The sequence below is a fragment of the Suillus subalutaceus genome (assembly GCF_016647625.1).
Source record: "Suillus subalutaceus strain FC151 chromosome Unknown DFJ58scaffold_11, whole genome shotgun sequence".
NCBI classification, from domain to species: Eukaryota; Fungi; Basidiomycota; class Agaricomycetes; order Boletales; family Suillaceae; genus Suillus; species Suillus subalutaceus.
In genome coordinates, this window is record NW_024540260.1 from 383,091 (window position 1) to 404,096 (window position 21,006).

The window sequence follows — 21,006 nt, forward strand, 5'->3', positions numbered from 1 at the left end:
CGCCGTCGACGACAGCACTATCGATGTTTAGCAAGTCAGTATCCAAGGTGGTGCTCTCTAGGGCCCTGCTTCGTCCCCAGCGCGGTTTCTCCACTTCACTCCCCGTTAAGAGAATCGTTGCGACTAACTTGAAGGCAGAGCATGTCAAAGTATAACTCTCAACTGCTTGTCTTTTCCGAGATCCTAACGGCTTTCTAGTCCTGGTCTTCAGGCAAATATCCTCTCATTGAACATGAATACGATGCTATCGTCGTGTGAGTAGCGTTCCGAACTAATGAGACATAGACAAACTCATCAGTGCGTTCCTTTAGTGGTGCTGGTGGCGCGGGTCTTCGCGCTGCATTCGGACTTGCGGAAGCTGGTTTCAACACGGCTTGCATCACCAAGCTATTCCCAACCCGGAGTCACACTGTCGCAGCGCAGGTACGTTGCAACGATGTTCAGCAGTATCTGACACACTCATCACGTTTTCAAGGGTGGTATCAATGCTGCTCTCGGTGTAAGTGTACCATGAGGTCTTTATGCTCTTTTCACTGATGAGTTTCTTGTAGAACATGACGGAAGACGACTGGCGGTGGCACATGTATGATACGGTTCGTGTTCATTGATGTGGTATGCTCCCGAATTGTTTAGTTAAGCAGATTTTCTACAGGTTAAGGCTCTGACTGGCTTGGTGACCAGGATGCTATTCATTATATGTGCCGCGAAGCTCCCGGGTCAGTCTTTGAGGTAGGGCTAGATCTCACATATCTGTTTGTTCGGCCTATATTCGTTTCTAGCTTGAACGTTATGGTGTTCCATTCTCCCGTACCAAGGATGGAAAGATATACCAACGTGCCATTGGTGGTCATTCTTTGAATTATGGCAAAGACGGTCAAGCATACCGTTGTGCTGCGGCTGCCGATCGTACCGGCCACGCCCTCCTTCACACCCTTTACGGCCAGTCGCTCCGACACAACACAAAGTTCTTCATTGAATACTTTGCGCTTGATTTGATTAGGCAGGATGGCGAGTGTGTTGGAGTCATCGCACTCAACATGGAGGACGGTACGCTTCACCGCTTCAGGGCTCACAAAACGGTCCTCGCCACAGGGGGTTACGGTCGTGCGTATTTCAGCTGCACGAGTGCACACACTTGTTCGGGCGATGGTAATGCAATGGCTGCTCGTGCTGGCCTTCCTTTGCAGGATCTGGAGTTTGTTCAGTTCCACCCAACTGGTATCTATGGCGCTGGCTGCCTTATTTCTGAGGGTAGTTTTCTTTTCTACGAGGTATCTGCCTCGTGGCTGAACATGCATTAGGGTGTCGTGGCGAGGGAGGCTACCTCTTGAACTCCGAGGGTGAGCGTTTCATGGAGCGTTATGCACCCACTGCCAAGGATCTTGCTTCCCGTGATGTTGTATCTCGTTCGATGACGATAGAGATTCGTGAAGGACGTGGTGCTGGACCTCAGAAGGACCACATACACCTTCAGCTCAGCCATTTGCCCCCTGAAATTATCCACGAGAGGTTGCCCGGTATATCCGAGACTGCTGCCATTTTCTCCGGAGTCGATGTCTCAAAGGAACCTATCCCAGTGCTACCTACTGTCCATTACAACAGTTAGTGTCTCTACTGTGCTGTCTGGACTTTAACTGACTTCCCGACAGTGGGTGGTATTCCCACCCGATATACTGGCGAGGTGCTGACCGTTGATGAGGTGAGCTTGCGCTAGCTGTGCTCGTCGCATCCGGTCATAAATCGTAGTCAGAATGGCAAGGACAAGATTGTCCCTGATCTGTATGCAGTTGGTGAAGCTGCGTGTGTGTCGGTTCACGGCGCGAACCGTCTTGGTGCAAACTCCCTCTTGGATCTCGTCGTCTTCGGTCGCGCGTGTGCTCAACATATCACGGAGAACTTAACTCCCGGAAAGCATCATAAGGCTATTCCTGAGGAAGCTGGCCTTGAGTCCGTAGAGTTCTTGGACCAAATCAGAAATGCAAATGGTCCAAAGGCTACTGCCAACATAAGGCTGGAGATGCAAAAAGCCATGCAATCTGATGCCGCTCTCTTCCGGTGTGTTTTGCCATCTTCGTGCGACCGAAATCGAAACTGACGATCCACGTAGCACACATCAGAGTCTCGACGACGGTGTTCAGAAAATCCATCAGATATACAAATCGTTTGACAATGTTGGTATCAAGGATAGAAGCATGATTTGGAACTCGTACGGCCTGTGTTTATACGTACCGAATCCTTGCTCACGTCATTATCTTAGTGATCTTGTCGAGACTCTTGAGCTGCGCAACCTTCTACAGTGTGCAGTCCAAACTATGACAGCCGCTGCAGCTCGTAAGGAGTCCCGAGGTGCTCACGCTCGTGAGGACTATCCTGAGGTCGGTGTTTATATAATTTCACCGGATCTGTTTAACCTGTGTCTGTAGCGTGATGATGACAATTGGATGAAGCACACTCTCACGTGGCAGGATAATATTGACTCGCCCGACGTCACTGTCAAGTACTGCGGTGTAATTGATAAGACTCTGGATGAAAATGAATGCAAGGCAATCCCACCATCCAAACGTACATATTGAACCGGTTAGTCTCTCGCACGATGACGATCTGAGAGACGAAATTGGTGAGTCTCAGAATCTTTATTTTGTTGGGTTTTGAACTGAATTATTTCAAGTTAGGAGGAATGGAACCGAGTTATCCTCCGCTGGCGGAGTTAGAGGGTCCAGGGATCTGCGGGCCTCTGTGGGTAATAGGGTATAGTAAGGTCTGAATTGCACTTTTTAGGGAGGGCTGTGCAAGCGAGATGCTGCGAGATGTCCCAATATACATACGGCGTATTATTTATCTTTGCATGTAGATCTGCCTTAGCGAATTTGCCTGACAGGCTGGCTTTTATTTTTGGCTACGCAAAATTAAATTCAAATATCAACTGCGGCGTGCGCAGTTTATTTGTTTGTATTTGTGGCTGTGTTATAGTTTTGTCTACGTGTCCTGGGTAGCGTGTTCTTTCTCTTCATGGCCACGTCGTCCTCTCGAGTTTCCTAGCGTTTTCTGTATACTTGACTGTAGCATCCTTTTTAACGTAACAATATACGACCAAGGACTAGCTAGCACTTTCGCCAAGTCCAATACGTTGACTGCATACGTGTAACCATGTCGCCCTCGCACTCTCCAAATTTCGTCGACCCATCCAATCTTTCTCTTCCGTCCTCTTCCTCCCTCAAGCGTCCTGCATCTCCCTCATCATCTCGTGCAGACTCTCCAGATGTATCCAGGCAGGAACCTCCACGTAAGCGCCCTCGCTCAGCCGTAACACCGGAAGAGCGCAAAGAGGCTCGTGCACACCGCAATCGCATAGCGGCACAAAACTCTCGCGACCGCAGAAAAGCTCAATATTCCTATCTCGAGCGCAAAGTCACTGAACTGGAGGAAGAGAACAGACGTCTTCGTGCTGGTGTTCCAATGATCATCCCTACTTCACCCTCGGTCAGCTCTACCTCGGAGCCCGAGGTTGCCACCATTGAGCAGGAGCAAGAGCGCAAACGAAAACGAGCCGAGGAACAACGGGAACGTGAAAACCTCGAGCTACGCGAACGTATTCGAACGCTTGAGATGGGCTATGAGGCAGTGTTGCGGACCCTGGCAACCCAAGGCGCCAACCCGTCTGCTCTCCACGAGACTTCAGGCTCAACTCCAATCCTCTCATCCACTTGCGCACCATCACCTGCGTCAGAAAAATCTCCTTCAACAGCAGACTCCGCATCTCCTGCCCCCTCATCACCTAAATCGACTTCCCTTGCTACTCTTGCGTACCCACTTTCTCCTGCACCGACGCATTCTACGCTCACGGACAGCCCCATGCTGTTTTTGGGTGACTCATTCGACTTCCCACTCAGTCCCACATTTTCTCTCTCAGATCTCACGCCATCCGATTCACCAGCACCTGTTGACACACCACAGGAAACTCTCGATCTTTCCTCGATTGGACATGCTCCCACTCGCCACCTAGCACGGGTGGCGACCACTACCGTTCACGCGGCAGTGTCCCTGCAGCGGGTGGGCAGCATACGTCTAGTCACGGGACCGGCGAGAGCAACCAGATGTACCGCAGTGCTGCAATCGAGGTTAGTCAGCTAGCACTCCTAAACATACAAATCAAACTCATCTTGTGTTATATTAGCCTGAAGACGAGGCAGCCTCAGACGCTGCCCTCACGCGCCTGTTCGCGGAGATCCTCGCGTCCCCGCCGACTGGCACTTGCGCTCTTCCAGGCACTTGCCCTTCGGCAGAAGACGCGAACAGCACGCAGGTGCTGAATGAGCCCACTTCCATAGAGAAACTCGGCCTAGAGCTGGCTACGAGTGGGATTAACACAGCTAATTGGGCGGAACAAGTCGGTGTAGAGATGGGGATAGAAAGACTGCTAGAGATGCTGCCGAGTACGCAGGACGTCGCTATCGACTCGAGCACTACCTTCGATGTTGGCATGGACTTCTCGGATGCGCTGGTGTGGGACGAGGTCAGCGTATACTAATATGTTAAACCTTTCTAGACCACCCTTTATCAAGCGCCTGACCCACATCATCGGTCTCCGCGACATATCTATCATTGTTATTGTCTTTCGCATCCATCTCATCACTCATCGGACTGGTCATCATCATTTTCGTTCCAATAAAAGCTGTCTATGTTCTATCTATCTCCTACTCTATCTTGCTTTATTTCGACTTCTCCTGGTCTCCTCTCGTCTTCATTTTTTTTATTTGACACCACTCGCTTTTGTCACCCATCCACACTTACCTACCCTTACACACCTACATCCAACTCCCTGGTTCGTTCTACCCCCTTTTCCCTGTTCCTCCCCCTCTCCCCCGCAAATTTCGTCTGTTTCTGGCTCTTCTTCCTCGACGCTGTCTCCCACCACCTGTTCCGCTTTTTTCTCGCCCTAGGGTTTGATGAATGGAGCGAGCTTGTGTGTGGTGAGCGCTTGAGTGTGGTTGTAGTCTGAGATTTGGGCTGTTTGTGGATAGGATTGGGTCTCCATCCTCTGTCAAGTTGGGTGTCAGGTTTTTACTTTCTGGTTGTAGTGTATGTGGTCGCGATGAATACAAAATGATGTTTGGTGATTCTGTTGTGTGCAAATTTCTGACAATCCGACTAATCTGGCAGGCCAAATGTGTACTGGCGAGCGGCCCTCAAATTCTTGGTTCCCTCGTCTCAGTGAGGTGGTTGTTCAAGTTGGGGCTCGTTGTACAATTACAGTACTAATTCAGAAGGAATGGATTAATGACGGTCTATCGGGGTCTGACTACAGGAGACTGTAGGACAACACCCCATTTCAAGAAACTGTCATGGGATGGTCTCTCAGGCTGCCGCACAGCTGTATGTTTGATTGACAGCACCTAGTACACGTCACGCTGTTATCTGGCAAGTAGTGTTCAGAGTCCTTGCCCGCAAGCGAGTACTGGCTCCAGCACTAATTTCAACATAACGAAATCCCTCGCATGCTCTTTCAATTGAGAACGCTGTCAGCATCATAACATTACATCATAAGCTATAGGTGAGGCCTTGAGGGACATCAATATTGTACCTACATATGTACACTGCGACCGCGTAATACGTACGTAGCACCTGTCTGTCATAATATGTTTGAACTTTCAAAGTCGTACTGACTTGTGTACGAAGCATTTCCACTCACCAGTGAGAATCGCATCGTAAACCTGTCTGAACGAGCTTATTCTGTCTATTATGGGACTTGGGAAGGGGGCAGGATTCGAGAATGGGATCGATGAGAAAGCATGTCAGGGTACATGATGTACTCAGTAGTCGGAGTTTGAACTCGAACTCCGTGATAGTTGATACTTTGCGGAAGCGATACATGCATTTCGTCACCGTGTCCACTCGCTTACCCTTTCTCCCTTAGAATATGGTCTGATCAATTTCTCACTTCCGCAGTTAATGCCCACCGCGCACTTGTTCCCAAGGAGAGAGTGTGCTGTTGACATTGTTTCCCCGGATGAGGATATTAAGCGAGGGCCACATCGTGGTCTAGGGAAGCCAACCCGACTCACGCTAGTCAGAGATCGGTCAGAGGTGTGTATTCAGCTGGGTCCTTGGGTGCATCGGGCCCCGGGTTGCAGGATGAACTTCCAAATAGGCCAAGTAATACCGGAAAAGGGTGGTGCATGAATACTAGTACTGAATGGTACTATCTCTTACAGGCTAGGCACAGACTCATATCCTGAACACATGTGCGAAATCTGCCTCACCCACTAGTTAGGACCCGCCGACAGAGGAGCAAAATGATGTCACGCACGCTAGAATCAAGCACACAAGTATGCAAGTAGTATGCATACTGATAAACGACAGTCGGCTCTAGGGTAATATGCCGTCGTTCCCTGTTGTTCCCCCTGGGAATCCGCAACGACAGCATCAGGCATTTCTCAATTCTGTGACCATTTTTCTATCCTTGATACAAACTCACAAGCTCACTTGGGCTTCTATTCAAGTTGCGTGTATGCTGTTGATATAATCGTAAAATACAAGCGATCTGCATGCCTTCAGATGTTTTAACCAATCGTGGAGAGCAAAACATTATTATCATTAATAAGCATCACAATGATGCAGAGGAGTAAATTATATTTGCTGTGCGTGTACACTGGCATGCTCCGATGAGTTATATAACGTCGCGAGGACTGTCAGACCTGGAGCATTATTTTATTTTGCGAGTCAGAAAGGACAGGAATAGACGAGGTTCAGCCTACCGTACTAACCAATTCTCAGGACCCGGTTGGAGCGTGGAGAGACATAACATGTTACATACACCGTCTGAACAATATAGAGTCTTGTAAATCGAACGGCTTTCGGCCATCTGGTTTCTGGGACTGCACAAATAAAGAGGGCGGAAGTAAGGATATCACTTACGCACGTATAGTTTAAATTCACGGATAGGAGTCTAACGTCAAAGAGAGCGGAAGCGGAGCTCGCTCCACACAGCGCGAAATCATCCGTCTTCATAAGCGTTACTTGTCTAGGGCTTAGTACGGTGTGACGTTCTCGATACCGACGATGCCGTGAAAAGAACATGCGGAGGTAATGAAGTCGAGGATAGAAAAAGACAAAAGGAGTTCATAATATACATGATAGATGAATCGATTCATGGGGAAATAATGACCTGGGTCAGCCAGAATTTTCATTCAAAAGAGCCCGGTTGGGCAGACCAAGTTCCTGACGAATACCCTCCTTGTGTTCTCGCTGACTGTCAGTAGCATTATCACGAAACACAGGGTCCGTTTCTTCCAAGGTCTGTGTGACATCGTCAGCCATGTTCGACAGGGCATGTGTAAAAAAACTTACCAGACCCTTGGTTTCTGGGATAAAGAATACTGGAAAGCGAGCTAAACATAATTTTGACACAATGTGGGGATTTAACATACTAGCTGAGAGTAACGCGCCAAGAGAAAGCGCGACAAATACATAGTACGCTATTCCACTTACACTTGAACCCATCGTCATCAGCGAAAAGATTCCAGCCATACTAGAGCATGTCAATACTAGATAGACGGAAGAAGATAATAAAATCGCACAAGATCATTGACCACATGGTCGATGTGATGATGGACATACCGATGGACCGGAGGTGCAACGGGAATATCTCGCTGGTGACGACTGGCCAAGGTATTAAATCCTCGAAGGAAGCAAATTACGAGCCACGTACCCCATCCCATCGGAGCCCATGAGTAAGAGTATATAACGTCGTAGAGAAACGCGAAGACTATAAGACAGTTCAACATGTTCTACAGGTAATTACAGCACACCTACCAATGACAATACGAGCCGCTACTACATGTGCTGGCCAATCCTTGCCGTACACGGTTATGATAGTACTCGCGATTGTCAGACAAATCAGACAACCGGCGGCACCAGATATAAACACAGGTCGCCTGCCCACGCTATCGACGAGAGCAATAGCAGGTAAAGTAGCGAGCATCTTGGAACAAATTAGGAGGCTTATACGTGACGTTATCTATAATTGGACTCACGTTAACAATTCCAGAAACCCCAGTAGCAATCACGGAGGTAGTATTAGGGTCAAGGCCCAGTTGGTGAAAAACTGTGGAAGAGAGTCAACTCTGAACTTAACAGTTAAGATCTTTCGTAAGACTCACTCATAGGCAATAAAGCGATGAGAGCCTTAAGCGAAGTAAGCGACGTTAGTTCCAGAAGGATGAACCACGACTTACATTCGTCCCCTGGCAAACCACAATACCTCATTACATGATAAGAAAAGATTGTAATTTGAAACCCACCATATTTTGTTGGGACGACATGATAAGGAATCCGACAAATATACGCTTGGACTTTGGCCTGCTAGACATCAATACCAAGTATTTATTGATTGTCCGTCTGGCTGGCCCCGCATTAGGATATGCCGCCTTCATGACCTCTCTCCCAAAACGAGCTTCAGTCATGATCTCCAGGAATTCAGTGCGAACCGAACAGTTTTCAGTGGGCTTTCGTCGAAGGCGCGACAGGGTCTCCAGAGCCTCCTCTTCACGGCCTTGCTCAACGAGCCAACGAGGCGAGTATGGCATGAAGAGCATGCCAATGGCAAGACACTGTACTTCCATAAGTATGAGGGGGAGGCAGAAAATATAACCAACACACCAAGGCAGGTAATATTTGGAACGCAAACGGAACTCTCCATGACGCTTGTGTTTGACCAGTGCAACCGCCAGGAGCATCGGTGTAAGGATTGAACGCAAGCATGCCATTCGGAAGCACTCCAGTGTACGGTATTCCCGGGGCACATCGGGTTCCCCCTATACGTGACGTGCCATACGCAATCCAGTCTTCGAGTAATGAGCACATATGAATATATGAAAGCAGAATGCCACGCACAACTAACAAGAATCTACATTTTGTGGTGTCAGATGCGTAACCTCAGTATTGGTTGTTTCACTCACCCCAAATGTGATGGCGAGTTGTTGCAGAGAAATCAAAGATCCACGAATTTTGGCACTGGATATCTCAGCGAGATACATTGGGACGACATGCGTCAGAGAACCGATTGCCAAACCAGCAACAGTGCGACCAGCGAACAGGTAAGCTAGCAAAATGATCTCCAGCTAAGCCGAGAAGTGTGACGAATAGAACTTACCGGGAGACGTGGCACCTGCTTGGAGTGAACTACCGATAAGAAAGATCACAGCACCGCATATTATACCAATCTTTCTCCCGACCTGGGTCGTAGTCGATCATAATTTGTCCTGTCTCGCCCAATAATAGATCTCACTTTATCACAGACAGGGCCGCTCACGTTAGCTCCAAACGAGGCAGCTGCGGACGTACATCAACTGGCATACGCTTGCGACATGCTACGTTGACTTGCCTAGCACAAACGTGGAGACTAACCATCCCTAAAGGTAGTTTTACTCTGACGGGGCCGAAATCTATTGGAATATTACCCTTACCTGCAGCTTTGGATTCATGTAGATCTCTGGGAACGTCGCTCCAAAAGACTCGATAGTGAGCACATTGCTGAGGACTCCCTGATACACAGTTAGACTAGTATCATGTGAGGACATTGCCCAACTCACCAGGCCGTAACCACAGAGCTGTTGTATATATGCGACAAGACACGATGTTACTGATGGTCATCTATACTGTGACAAAAACTTACGAATCCTCCGAGAGTCGAGAATAACGATATACCAAGTCTGCGCCATAAATACATCCCATCGTTTGAATCCATGCCATCTCCAAAAACCACTCACAGAAATTTATTTTCAAAAAGACCTCTGAATCCAACGCGACCTTCGGGTCCAACGAGGGCCAAGTCAGAGACAATACTGCTGTTCCCAACCTCTTCCTTGGACTCGGTCAGATTTGAACGCAGTAATTGAGGCATGTTCTCCCACTTGGAAGATGTATTGCAAGGAGGGGGGGGGGACTGATAATCAGGTTTAGAACATGATACGCTTTATAGCTTAAGCACGGTGTAATGAGTATTCGGTTGCAGCCTGTTGATTTGATCAATTACCAACGAGGAAACTCCACCATGTCCTCCACCTCATTCATCCATAACTTCGGTCCGTTATGCGCAGGGGAGGAAGAAACCGCGAGAGAAGCCGCTCCGCGGGTGCCCAAGGGACTCAGCGAGATCCCTGATCCATATGTCAGATGAACAAGTCATCTAACAGACATTAATGGTCTTGGACAACGGTGCCAACACATCGTCGGGATAAATGGAGAAATCGTGGATAATTGGCAATTTGCAGAAGCTGAGGAGTGATGAACATTGGTACCGATAGTTGTCACGATGCTAGCAGGAGTGGCACGAACCTGGGGACCCAGGGGGACGCCTCACGCCGCCACGTAACGATGCAGTACTGGCTAGCGCTCATCCCGCATGATAGCTTCCTCTTTTCCAATCGAGGATTTCTGTTTGTGAAGAAAAGCCTCAGGCCTCAGTGTCCATGCCATTACGTCCGTGAAACGCCACCAACGCGGTCTCTGGATAGAACGCTTGTGAAGATGGCAAATCTTTGCCACACAACAAGGACCTGGCTACTAACTAACAGTCTCTAATATGGGCGCATGGCAAAGTCAACTTGCCGATGCTAGCTTGATGCAAAACTTTGCCAGAGGAAGCACTTGTGCCAAAATCTGTTGATGAGTCGTAGGAGTGATCGACATGCGTATATCGTGGACATTGGCAGGGAATGTCGTTTCTATCAATTTCTCCCCGCCATCTCCAACCACTGGTCAATTCTGTTCATTGGCATTTCCGCTCATTTCCACTGGCAGAGATGGTCGAATAATTCTGCCCGTAATATGCTACCATCGAGTTACATTCCAAGGCCTTTGAAAGCTCGGTCGAATTGTAGTAGAAGCGGCCGTTAGCATCGCTGCAAACGAGATGGGAATCAAATCAATATTGTTATGCGAACCGCAATTCTCTGTGACTCCCATGTTAGAAGTTCTCTCAATTGGAAAGTTGGAAAACACGACTGAGGATAGAACCGCCAAACCGTATTTACGAACATGTCTCGTAGAATCCCTGTTTGACAGATAGAGGCGCCGTGTGGAATGAGCTGAAAAGCTAGTTTTGTCGATAACTGCAAAACATTTACCAGTCTACGGTCCAGGAATCAAGGCGTCATATGGAACGCCATTCACGTAGTACAGATCCCGAACCTGCATGGATACTGGATCCACTAGGTTCCTCAGCGCAGACAGTACAGCGCTGGCAGTCATCTGTAATGACCACATGCTGACTGCTTTCACTCGCCTGTTCAAGTTGACTTGGGAGACGTGATAAGCGAGCGCATCGTATATCTAAAGCAAGCCGATCAGATCGCTTTGATTGGTAATCGAATTATTTCTACCTTCTGTGAAATTTCATCCATGAGGCCAGCTACAATAGGAGATAATTAGCGGTGGTAGGTTATTACATGAGTAATACAACATACTCTCCCACATCTATAATGTCTATTAGCATGAGCGGAATTGCGAAGACTCCAGAAAGATACTCACGGTCCATGCACCGTCATAATCACTCAAATCTTTAACCACTCTGCAATGAATAGGAACCAAGGTATGATGTGCGCTGGACAAATCAATGACACGATCAAGCGCAGATAGAATGTTTCGCTCACTTCATGAATGCCACTATAGGTCTTATTAGTGCGCTGTTGACATATGAGAGATCCGACGTGAATAGTGGAACAGCAGCCTTGAGATCCCTAAATCGCAAATCTATGTCGATGACGACCTTAGGACTATCATCGGCTTCTCTCTCGTTATCGGTCGTAGGTGCAGTAAGAGGTGGTTTCGCGAGCTCTCGCTGCCCCGGTATCCTCTCAACGGGTAGAGAAGCGGTAGCCGCCGTGGTGATGGCATCTGCGAGCTCACCGAGAATGGCATTCAACGCAAATTCGTCTTCTGCATCCCTGGGGAATTTTATATCTAGCACTGCATCAACTTTGCCAGATGTTATCCACGACAAGGGACCGCCTTCCAATGTCGTGGAATTTTGCATGTGATCAATATTGACGCCATCAATGCGGATCCTAGACTATAATTAACTTGTCAGAACTGACCAGAGATAGGGGTCAATCCACATTACCATCCGCGACCATTTGCCATCCTTGAGATCCTGTTCAGTAGTTCGGCCGATGCTTTGAGGTTTGTGCAGACTGAACAGGCAGTTATCAAACTGCCCTACAACGTTTTCCGCACGCAAAAAGTCGTAGAAGAGCCATTGCTTCCGGAAAGTTCTTATGTCTGCACGAAAAATCGAAGCGGTATAAGGCCTAAAATCGCCCGGTTGATACACGGTCACAAGGACGTCCTCGAGCTGCAGAGAATTTATCTCAAAGTCGCCTTGGTGACCAACATGACGGAATGCAGCAGGGTCAAGTGGATTTTCTGGGTCCCAGAAAACAGAGCGACGGTCTGTTTGCAGACCTCAGTTCAATCTGATGTTCGACGGACAAAGATGCTCACCTAGCACTCCGCGAACGCCTTTGATCACAGCATCCTCCACAAGGCCCTTGCCATTCAGCCAGTGTTGGAGCGATAAAGTGACATCTATGGAGTCTACGTTGAGGTCAAACATGGAATAGTTGACATCATCCTCGGTGTGACTCTCGACTACTTCTTCTTCGTCATCCACAAAATAGTTGTATGCGGGATGGCTGCTGACATCATATCCAACGGCCGCTTTATGTCCAATGTGCTTTTTTGGCGCTGCTGGACGGCTGGTGGACGATGATCTGCGGGAGACGTATACATTTTTGAAGGAGATGCGAGAGTCCTTCCATTTAGGAACGATAGCAGATTCGAATATGACTGTGACGCCAGTCTCACTGGTGAGGTAGTTGCTTATGGCGCGTGCTACATATTCTGCAATGTCTAGTGAGAGACGTGCATATGATTGCGTAGGGGCGACACATACCTTGCAATTGCAGACTATTAGCGGTGGCAAAAACCACGGAGAAGAATGTTGTTCTGAACAGGATAAGTCACATCAGATTTTCAGACCAGATATTTTCAACTCACGTTCCGACCAATATCCACAGAGTTTGGCTCATTAGGAACCATGTTATGAAAGCGGAGATATCATCTGCATTAAATCTCCGAAAAGAACGTATAGTAAACCACTTAAAGCGGATCCGTAGACGTTGCCAAAAACCATTGGCTACTTTCAGGAAGTCATCTCGTGTGGGGCGGTGAAGGTGAGAAAGAGATAGAGCTAATCTGCGGTACAGACGGGGATAATTGTCGAGATTTAATGGTGGAGGGGGGAGATGGACACCTGTATCTTGTTCTGAATCGTTTCGTACAGAGCTGGCAGAGCCGGGGAACTGTGCTTTGCTCTCCTGGCGAGAGTGGTCGCTCTCGTGTATGCTACCTCTGTCGTCCTTGCTCGAATGGTTATGGCCCGACCGCGACCCCAGTTCCCGGAAGTCACGTCCAGTAAATGACCTAGAAGAACTTGGAGTGAATATCGTGTGGAACGTGGATCTCCTGCGGGCCGGCAGTGGCGTCACTGGCGTAGAACTATTTGTTGCAAGCTGCCGCTCAAAAAACAGGCGGATAGTGTTGTAGCGATCAACATCGGAGTGAAGAGATCCACGGCGTGTATGCAGTAGCAAGCTTGTATTTGTGCGTTTGTTAAAGTGGACTCCGAGAGTCCTGAATGCAAAGGATGGTGGTGCAGTCATGTTGCGCAATGCGCACATGTTCACGGTGGAGGAGCCAAAAGGAAAATCTAGACAAACGCATTATAGGAAGGTGTTTCTCACGGCTGCTGACTTCTGTTCACATCGAAAAGTTAAACTAGTCTTTTTATTTTATCTTGCGTTCGCAAATGACTGTCAATCCTATATATGATTCTACTGTCAATTCATGATGTTCCTTGAGTCCTTGACTCGTAGACGTTCATCTTAACCGGTCTTAGCCAAGTGGTAAGCGTGACAGGATAGAAATGATAAATTTGTTGCAGGTCCGAAAACTGCTCAACAATCATTTCCTTTTACCAAACGTTCACTCATGAATAGATCCTTCACGGTCTATCTTAAGACTTGGGTAGTCAAGACTCATAACCAACTGGCACTAGAAATCTGCTCTCTAATTGGGTGGTGCGCATTGCAGATTCGAAACCTGCGGACGAACGACTTTGCTTCTTCAAGTTAGTATCCCACCTTGACATTCACTAGTACTCACGGACAGTTGTTCGGAGATTCATCTCAATGTGGGAAGCGTAAGCGATCTGCACGCTGAGGAAATGCGTGATGGACTCGGAGAGGATGAAGGATGACATGGCCAAGGGTTGCGCATCGATTTTTGGATGCTGATTCGGCACAAGACTTGGCTCTGGTGTTGCTCGTGCATCACTAGAGTCCCCATCCTGGCCAAAGTGTTCACTACAACAGAATCTAAATCCATTTCTCTTGGACTGCGGCGGGACCACAAGGTATTTCTGTCTAGGAACGTTAACACACCTTTGATATTCACTCATGGCCGGATGTTCATCTTAACTGGTCTTAGCTGGGTGGTTACCACGACAGAATCAAAATCTGTTTCTCTTGAACTGTGCAGGTTCAAAACCTGCCCAATGACAAGTTATTTTTCTGTCGCAACACGCCTTGAAGATTCACTCATGGACGGTTTCCTCAGAGGAGCATCTCAACTTCGTCTTGGCCAAAGTGATTACCACAACAGAATCTAAATCTGTCTCTTGGACTGTGCCAGCGCACGTTCGAAACTGCCGACAACAAGGTTTTGTTCTAACAGAACACGCCTTGAAGATTTGCTCATTGATGGTTTCCTTGGAGGTTCGTCTCGACTTCGTTTCGAAACCTGCCGACGACAAGTCTTTTTTGATTGGAACACGCTTTGAAGATTCACTTAAGGATGGTTTCCTTGGGGGTCCATCTTAAGTGGTGTTAGCCAGGAGAATCAAAATCTGTCGAACCTGCTGCATCACAAAAAGGATCAGAACACGCCTTGAAGATTCACTCATGGACAGTCCCTCGGAAGTTCATCTTCACTGGCTTTAGCCAAGTGGTTACCAGAGTCAAAATCTGTTTCTCTTGGATTGTGCAGGTTCGAAACCTGCTGACGGCAAGGTTGTTTTTCTATCGGAACACACCTTGACATCCGCTCATGAATGGTTTTCTCGGGCGCTTATCTCAGCTGGCTTTAGCCAAGTGGTCACCATAACGGAATCAAAATCTGTTTCTCTTGGACTGCGCAGGTTCAAAACCTGTTTGATGACAAGTTTTTCTTGACACTAACTCATGGATGGTTTCCTCGGAGGTCCATCTAACTGGTCCTAGCTAACCGGTTGCCACAACAGAGTCAAAATCTGTTTCTCTTGGAGTCGGTTGTATGCACATGGATAGCTCATACGTTCTTCACCGGCAGGGTGCTCACCTTTGAAGTGCCCCTTTACGTACTGAACCTTGCCTTCTCGACCTTCTCGTGCGTGTTCTCAATAATTCTGCCGAGCTCAATGAATATTCTGCATCCTTTCAGGCATACTTCCACTCAGAATCCAGATCTGGCCTCGTCAGAAGCCGGTACATTAACGGCCCAAATTGCTCCCGTACACATGAAGCGTGGGTCGGGACACAGGGTCGTAATGCCAAAGCTGGCCCATCAAAGAACTCGAGGAAGACGCAGTTTCAAAAGGCCTCTATATGGATGGGGGCCGCGAAGCCTTCTATAGGTGATGATTGTTCACCATCTACAGTTAACTCGTTCTCAATTCAGCGTGTTTTACATGGCCTGTTCGGAACTTTTCGCCCTTCATGGGGGCGAATTGAGACCGATTCTTTAATGCGTATTTCCTAGCTAATCGAACGCCGATATAGAGGGGCATTGAACATTACTTATTCAAGCCGAAAATTAGGCAACAGTCGTAATTAGTCTATGTATCAGCGTATACATGCATAACTTCCATAAGGCGACAGCACAGTCGAACATTGAAACAATTAACGAAAAATATATGAAAGCGATGTACAACAAGAAAATTTTGGCGTGGATACTAATGGTCTTGGTGAGTAGGTCATGTCCGCCTTAAGTGCCTGAAGAAGTTTACAAGTCGCGATGTGATCCATCTTACTTCCGATACAGACCCGTTCATCCACTTCTCCTGAATGGACTCCAACTCCTCTTTCTGGTTCTTGTGCTCGGCACTGAGCCTCTTCAGCTCCTCCGGATCCATGATTTCTCCTTCCGCTTCCGATTCTCCGTTTAAGATGGCCTCGATCTTCCGCTTCTGTGCAACGATCTGGGAATATGTACCCAGGTAATTTCCGTACTTGGACTGGTATCGCGAACGTAGTCCGTTACGATCAGGGGGTAATGGGTATGATGATCGGGGGCGGGCACGTCCCTCCTTGCCCTTTGAGCGATCAGTATTCGCGGAAGGATCCTGAGCGGGCTTCCGTGGCGGCTCTGGTATCTCTCCTTCATCCGAAGAGGTATATATTGGTGACTTTCGTCTGGCTTTTGACGCTCCGTTGGGTTTCGGTCCTTTGATCTATTTTGGAAGGTGAGTTTAGGGGTGGTGGCTGCGTCGGTAAGGCGGTGCGAGGCAGTGGAAGTGGAAGCGGAGAATGCTCTTTCTTGATCTTCTTCGGCGGAGGTGGTACAGGAGATGTGGCTTCGACCGGCTTCTTTGGGAGAGACAAGTCTCGACCTTTTAATGAAGACGAAGGTGCAGCAGGTGATGGACCCTCTTCCGTTTTGCGCTTCTTGAACGAGTTTGCCTTGAGCCCCTCCTCGTCATGTGCATCTCCTACATCATGGGCTGGCGCTCTTCCGCTTCATCACCAGTGGTAACTCTATCCTTTGGCGGTCTATCTTTGTCTCTATGTCTCTCGCGCTCTCTATCGGACTCCTCGGGTGGAAGCATCTTCTTCGTCATCTTCATTGGCATCGAAGTGATAGGCGCCTTCTCCTGACTTGAGAGTGGCGGCGGGGGCGCCGGTACAGGTTTGGGAGGTAAGCGGGGGCAGCGGTCGTTGAGGACGAACATCGGCTGAACCTGCAGCTTCGCGAGATGCCGTCTCAACGGCAGGAGAAGGCTGAGGGGACTTCTTGGCAACGTATCCAGAGCCCGGTAATCGTCTGGACGCCGCCGCCTTCGAGCTAGTGCTGGTACTGCTACTGGGTGATGGACTGGCTTCTTCGCGCTTAATGGCGGCCACCCTAGGGAGCTTAACGGTCTCGTCCTTCATCTGTATGTCACCCCTCTGCCGCGCACTCTCGTCTTTCATCTGTATATCACCCTTCATTCGAGAAGAATCTGCCTTCACTTTCTGCTTGAGATCTTTGGATATAGCAGGTCGTTTTGGTTCGGGCTTCGGCTTGAGAAGACCCGCAGGTGGGCCGGTGATAGTCTTACCTCCGTGGGTTGGATGCGGAGCAGCTCCAGTGGGAGGTGCAACGTTTCGAAAGCGAAAATGATCCCATACAGAGTCAGACTCGGGTATCCTGAGGGAACTGAGCACGACCCTGCCTTGTCGAGCGACGTTGGTCCGCTCTGACTGTTTGTACATCTCCCATTCGTATGGACGTACTTCAAGCCATGTACGATTTTTGAGAGCCCATTTCCGAGGAGAGTTGTCACCTCTCCGGGCTAGGGCTTGCTCAGCGACCTGTACATTCACGATTGAGTGAAAGAGTCAAAGTAGAGTGATGCATACCCACCTCCTCTAAGATACTAAGTAGATTAGCCTTTGCAGTGTCATCACAGTTATTCCCGCAAACCCTGCTTACCGCCAGGTCTGTTTCGCGAGGCTCAACTGCAAGGAAGTGGATAAGACGCCTGCGAATATCCGCATTCGCCTTTGATGAAGCGGCCTGTGGTATCGGAGAGATTTTGCGTGTAACAGGAGTAGATGCAGCAGGGGTACGGAGAGTGTCGCGTTGTGCGCTTTTCCTTACTACCGTTCCTGAACCCGGTGCTTTCCGCTTCAGGTTCTTCGTGCCTGCCGCAGACATAAGCGGCGCATCGAGCATGATGGTTTGGCGCTCGGAATGTTGCTTCTTCGCCTCGATGGTTTGCTGCCGTACTTTATCAGTGACTTTCTCGCCAAGTTGTCGATCAACGATGAATTTTCCCATGACATTGGCATAGAGCTTCAACGGAGCATTTGGCTTGGCTGCAGAGGACGTCCTGAGATAGATTTCGTGCGGAGTACTCTCTTTCAGAGGACGCATTGGAAAGAATGTCTCCCCGATGTAAATGCCCTGAGATTGAATGTTAGATGTGGCTGAGTCGTAAGCACTTGAACTGACTGGACTATCGCCAAACTCGAAATTCATCACAGGGTTGCTAGACAAGTCTTCCAGAGCTTCTAATGTCTCGGCTGACATACGGACGATCATAGCGTGCTTAGGCTTGGTCTGGACAGTATCTCCAGGGCGAGAATGGCCTTGGAGAGACAGCGGTGTGCCGCTTGGAAGAGGCATGATGACGATGTGGTAGTCAGCGGCACAGGTTCAGTTTATCCTTGACAGGCTTCAGGGAATGCTCTGAACGTGGGTAGCACAGGGAAGACACGTCCAGGTGGCGGCGGGCTAGAAGCCTTGCAGCTTGCTGCAGAACAACGTTGTCGATGGTAGCAATAAAAATATGAGCGCCGATCCTTGCTGAGTGCCTTGATGGAGAATGTAAAGAACGAGAGAGGGAGAAACCTAGAGAAACAAGAGCAGAAGCAGACTGAACTGCTTCCGTCGGTGTTGTCATTTCACGATACCCGTTTTCCTTGGTTCTCAAAATGGAAATCGGTCTTATCCATGAACCGTAGCTCCACCCGTCAAACAGTGACAGGCTTAGTACAGCACTACTGGCGCAGTGAGTATATTAGCTGTGTGCCATGAAGTGCATCACAGCCTGATCAAAATGAACCCCACGGAGCATTCAAGTCTACTTCGATGACATCTGAATCCTAATGATTTCGCCTCTACCGTTTTTTTTTTCGTGAGCACGCCGTACTACGCCGTACCGAAGGCTTGTGAACTGATAGCCATAACGTTACTGACAGTCGACTGACAGTGACAATCAAGTTCCAAAGTCTATATGGAGCTACTCCGGTGCGCCAAGAAGCTTGATACGCATGTCTGCTTTCGAGATCGAAGGGCCAGCCTATCTGCGATTGCTTCGAGGACGAGTCGCCCACCCACCCATCCTGGATCGTCGTTTCTAGTTTTAGTAGGAAAACGTCAGCACTCCTGTGCACGTGTCGGTCACGCGCGAGGCTCATGACGGTCGACTATCAAAGTTTGAGAACTTCGAATCATGCTTAGGAGTCGGAACATATGCTCACCTGCAACGTGCAGGTCAGCGCAAGTGCATGATGTCTTCGCAAGACTCTGGGCGGGTGATCTAACGCCATCCTTGCCCGCAGAGAATTCGCTTGCAATCATACTACCTCGTACGCTCAGTGGGGCCCCCCTCTCGCACACCCTCTTGTATCCCAGCTATCAGCATTGTATCAATCCTATCTACGGTAGTCTGGCAAGGGAAATGTTGCCACGTCTTTAAAACAGTCAGCCTTAACTTTTTAGGCATTCGAATCATAGATGTTGACTATACATCTTCTCCTTCATTCGGATCGGCGGCCAGCGCCGCGGCTTATAGTCCTGCTCATAAGAAAAGCCAACTGATATGTGTACGTCACCCAACCTTGATGATTGATTGATGTGGGATATAGCCTTGCGTGCCCACTGCCAACTTAGATTCGAGAAGCCATTGGTAACTATGGCCTACCTGAGCCATTTCCTACACTGGTTGCAAACAAGGGGTGATGATTATCGATTCACCTGACATGCATCAACTTCGTTCGAGGAAGTGGTGTCTGAGATGGTTGGATCATCGATGGATGTAAACCCACATTTCTATTACAACGCCGCATTTTGATTCCGCTAGACCGATAAATCGAGTTATACGATGTAATTGGTCCATACTTGTGTTTTCGCACTAATATTCTTTGACATGTTGCTTTATTCTGCGGCTGGAGGGAGGGGCCGAGACTGCCCATTGATCGATTAATCAATTACCGAATAGTGGCTAAGCCCGAGGAAATGAAAGCAATTTCAAATGCTGTAGAACATTCCATCTTGCAAAAATAGCGTCAATTGAATATAAATTCAAATATATTGTGCTACATAATATTATGCCCAGGTATATCAATTCAAGCTCAAAGCCTGAAATAAGAGTGTGTTCCAAAAATTGCTGGAAGCCGAAGCTAACAGACGGGTTCGGATGTGTAATTTGCAATCAGCAAAAGACTGTGCCTCGGTAAAGACCTCACTGGCGACAGTACATGCCCGAGCACAAGAGATGGGGAACCAGTTCCCAAGTGAGCCCCTTATATACAAAATTAGTCGCGCACGGACCAAGGTGCTGTGAATACAGTTACCATCAACGACCGAAAAGGCATGTGATTATGAATCAGCTATTTAAATTCAATTTGAATTTGTGTGTTTCTCCCTCCGCACAAAATACTCAGTCAGCTTCTTGGACACAACCCCTTCTTGGACACGCCCCATCATCGACGGGCGCCGCTGAGCATCAGCATTTATATTTTAGCGGGCGCGCACAACCTGTCAAGACAACGGGAAATCTTACACACATTTGACCTCGAGGCTAGCCTAGGGAGAGAATGCAGTACTGCGGCTGCCTGACCATGACAGGCCCTGACAGGCCTCCAGTGGGCCGGAGTCACCGCATCTGTCGCCATTTGGCTTCATTTGACTGGGCAATTAATCTTGACGCAGTTCCGGGTGGAACTGGATAATGATCCTGGTATCCAACCAACGAACTTCGAAAGTTCAGGAAGTTTCAAACTATCTCATGTATGCGACTGAGTAACTTCTCTGAGAATTAGTGGTGACCCCCTGATTATAATTAATTACCAAGGCTATGTACTTTGATAGCACCTACGACATTGCTGAGAGCACAATATGCTGTTACTAGTACACAGGTCATTG

General features: G+C 48.4%; 5 protein-coding genes across 5 annotated transcripts; 2 read left to right on the top strand and 3 right to left on the bottom strand.

The window, feature by feature from the left end:
* Positions 1 to 23: 23 nt before the first annotated feature.
* On the top strand, positions 24 to 2,912 carry DFJ58DRAFT_697568 (succinate dehydrogenase; the record flags this gene model as incomplete). The annotated part of the gene is made up of 14 exons (XM_041383503.1): positions 24 to 149; positions 199 to 254; positions 312 to 423; positions 476 to 499; positions 552 to 597; positions 659 to 729; positions 780 to 1,254; positions 1,302 to 1,601; positions 1,650 to 1,699; positions 1,751 to 2,055; positions 2,108 to 2,206; positions 2,258 to 2,375; positions 2,424 to 2,617; positions 2,669 to 2,912. The coding sequence occupies 13 exons, from the start codon at positions 24 to 26 to the stop codon at positions 2,571 to 2,573; spliced, it is 1,932 nt and encodes a 643-aa protein (XP_041248827.1). The 3' UTR covers positions 2,574 to 2,617; positions 2,669 to 2,912.
* Positions 2,913 to 3,147: 235 nt separating this feature from the next.
* Positions 3,148 to 4,310, top strand: DFJ58DRAFT_714059 (uncharacterized protein; the record flags this gene model as incomplete). The annotated part of the gene is made up of 2 exons (XM_041383976.1): positions 3,148 to 4,118; positions 4,175 to 4,310. 2 exons carry the CDS (start codon positions 3,148 to 3,150, stop codon positions 4,308 to 4,310), a joined length of 1,107 nt encoding a protein of 368 aa, XP_041248828.1.
* A 2,860-nt stretch (positions 4,311 to 7,170) lies between these two features.
* On the bottom strand, positions 7,171 to 9,901 carry DFJ58DRAFT_653252 (general substrate transporter; the record flags this gene model as incomplete). The annotated part of the gene is made up of 18 exons (XM_041381731.1): positions 7,171 to 7,296; positions 7,348 to 7,376; positions 7,428 to 7,528; positions 7,578 to 7,659; positions 7,709 to 7,765; positions 7,813 to 7,981; positions 8,034 to 8,104; positions 8,160 to 8,184; positions 8,301 to 8,609; positions 8,659 to 8,843; positions 8,954 to 9,100; positions 9,152 to 9,233; positions 9,287 to 9,305; positions 9,373 to 9,410; positions 9,465 to 9,542; positions 9,591 to 9,608; positions 9,674 to 9,710; positions 9,768 to 9,901. 18 exons carry the CDS (start codon positions 9,899 to 9,901, stop codon positions 7,171 to 7,173), a joined length of 1,707 nt encoding a protein of 568 aa, XP_041248829.1.
* A 1,229-nt stretch (positions 9,902 to 11,130) lies between these two features.
* DFJ58DRAFT_653225 (mitochondrial distribution and morphology protein-domain-containing protein) lies at positions 11,131 to 13,721 on the bottom strand (the record flags this gene model as incomplete). The annotated part of the gene is made up of 9 exons (XM_041381728.1): positions 11,131 to 11,331; positions 11,382 to 11,410; positions 11,466 to 11,475; positions 11,530 to 11,602; positions 11,652 to 12,070; positions 12,122 to 12,450; positions 12,502 to 12,900; positions 12,953 to 13,005; positions 13,057 to 13,721. 9 exons carry the CDS (start codon positions 13,719 to 13,721, stop codon positions 11,131 to 11,133), a joined length of 2,178 nt encoding a protein of 725 aa, XP_041248830.1.
* A 2,067-nt stretch (positions 13,722 to 15,788) lies between these two features.
* DFJ58DRAFT_765245 (uncharacterized protein) lies at positions 15,789 to 18,739 on the bottom strand. Its single transcript, XM_041388747.1, is given in 7 exon segments — positions 15,789 to 15,931; positions 16,127 to 16,501; positions 16,521 to 16,787; positions 16,850 to 16,966; positions 17,043 to 17,666; positions 17,719 to 18,261; positions 18,310 to 18,739. The coding sequence occupies 7 exon segments, from the start codon at positions 18,481 to 18,483 to the stop codon at positions 15,890 to 15,892; spliced, it is 2,142 nt and encodes a 713-aa protein (XP_041248831.1). The 5' UTR covers positions 18,484 to 18,739; the 3' UTR covers positions 15,789 to 15,889.
* Positions 18,740 to 21,006: the final 2,267 nt, after the last annotated feature.

Excerpts from the sequence above, each read along its gene's own strand:
- DFJ58DRAFT_765245 (XM_041388747.1), bottom strand. The coding sequence starts at position 18,483 with ATGCCTCTTCCAAGCGGCACACCGCTGTCTCTCCAAGGCCATTCTCGC. Across the intron at positions 17,667-17,718 it reads TACTTAGTATCTTAGAGGAG|GTCGCTGAGCAAGCCCTAGC; the intron begins GTGGGTATGCAT and ends GTGAATGTACAG. Across the intron at positions 16,967-17,042 it reads AAGCTGCAGGTTCAGCCGAT|GAGAAGGCGCCTATCACTTC; the intron begins GTTCGTCCTCAA and ends CTCTCAAGTCAG.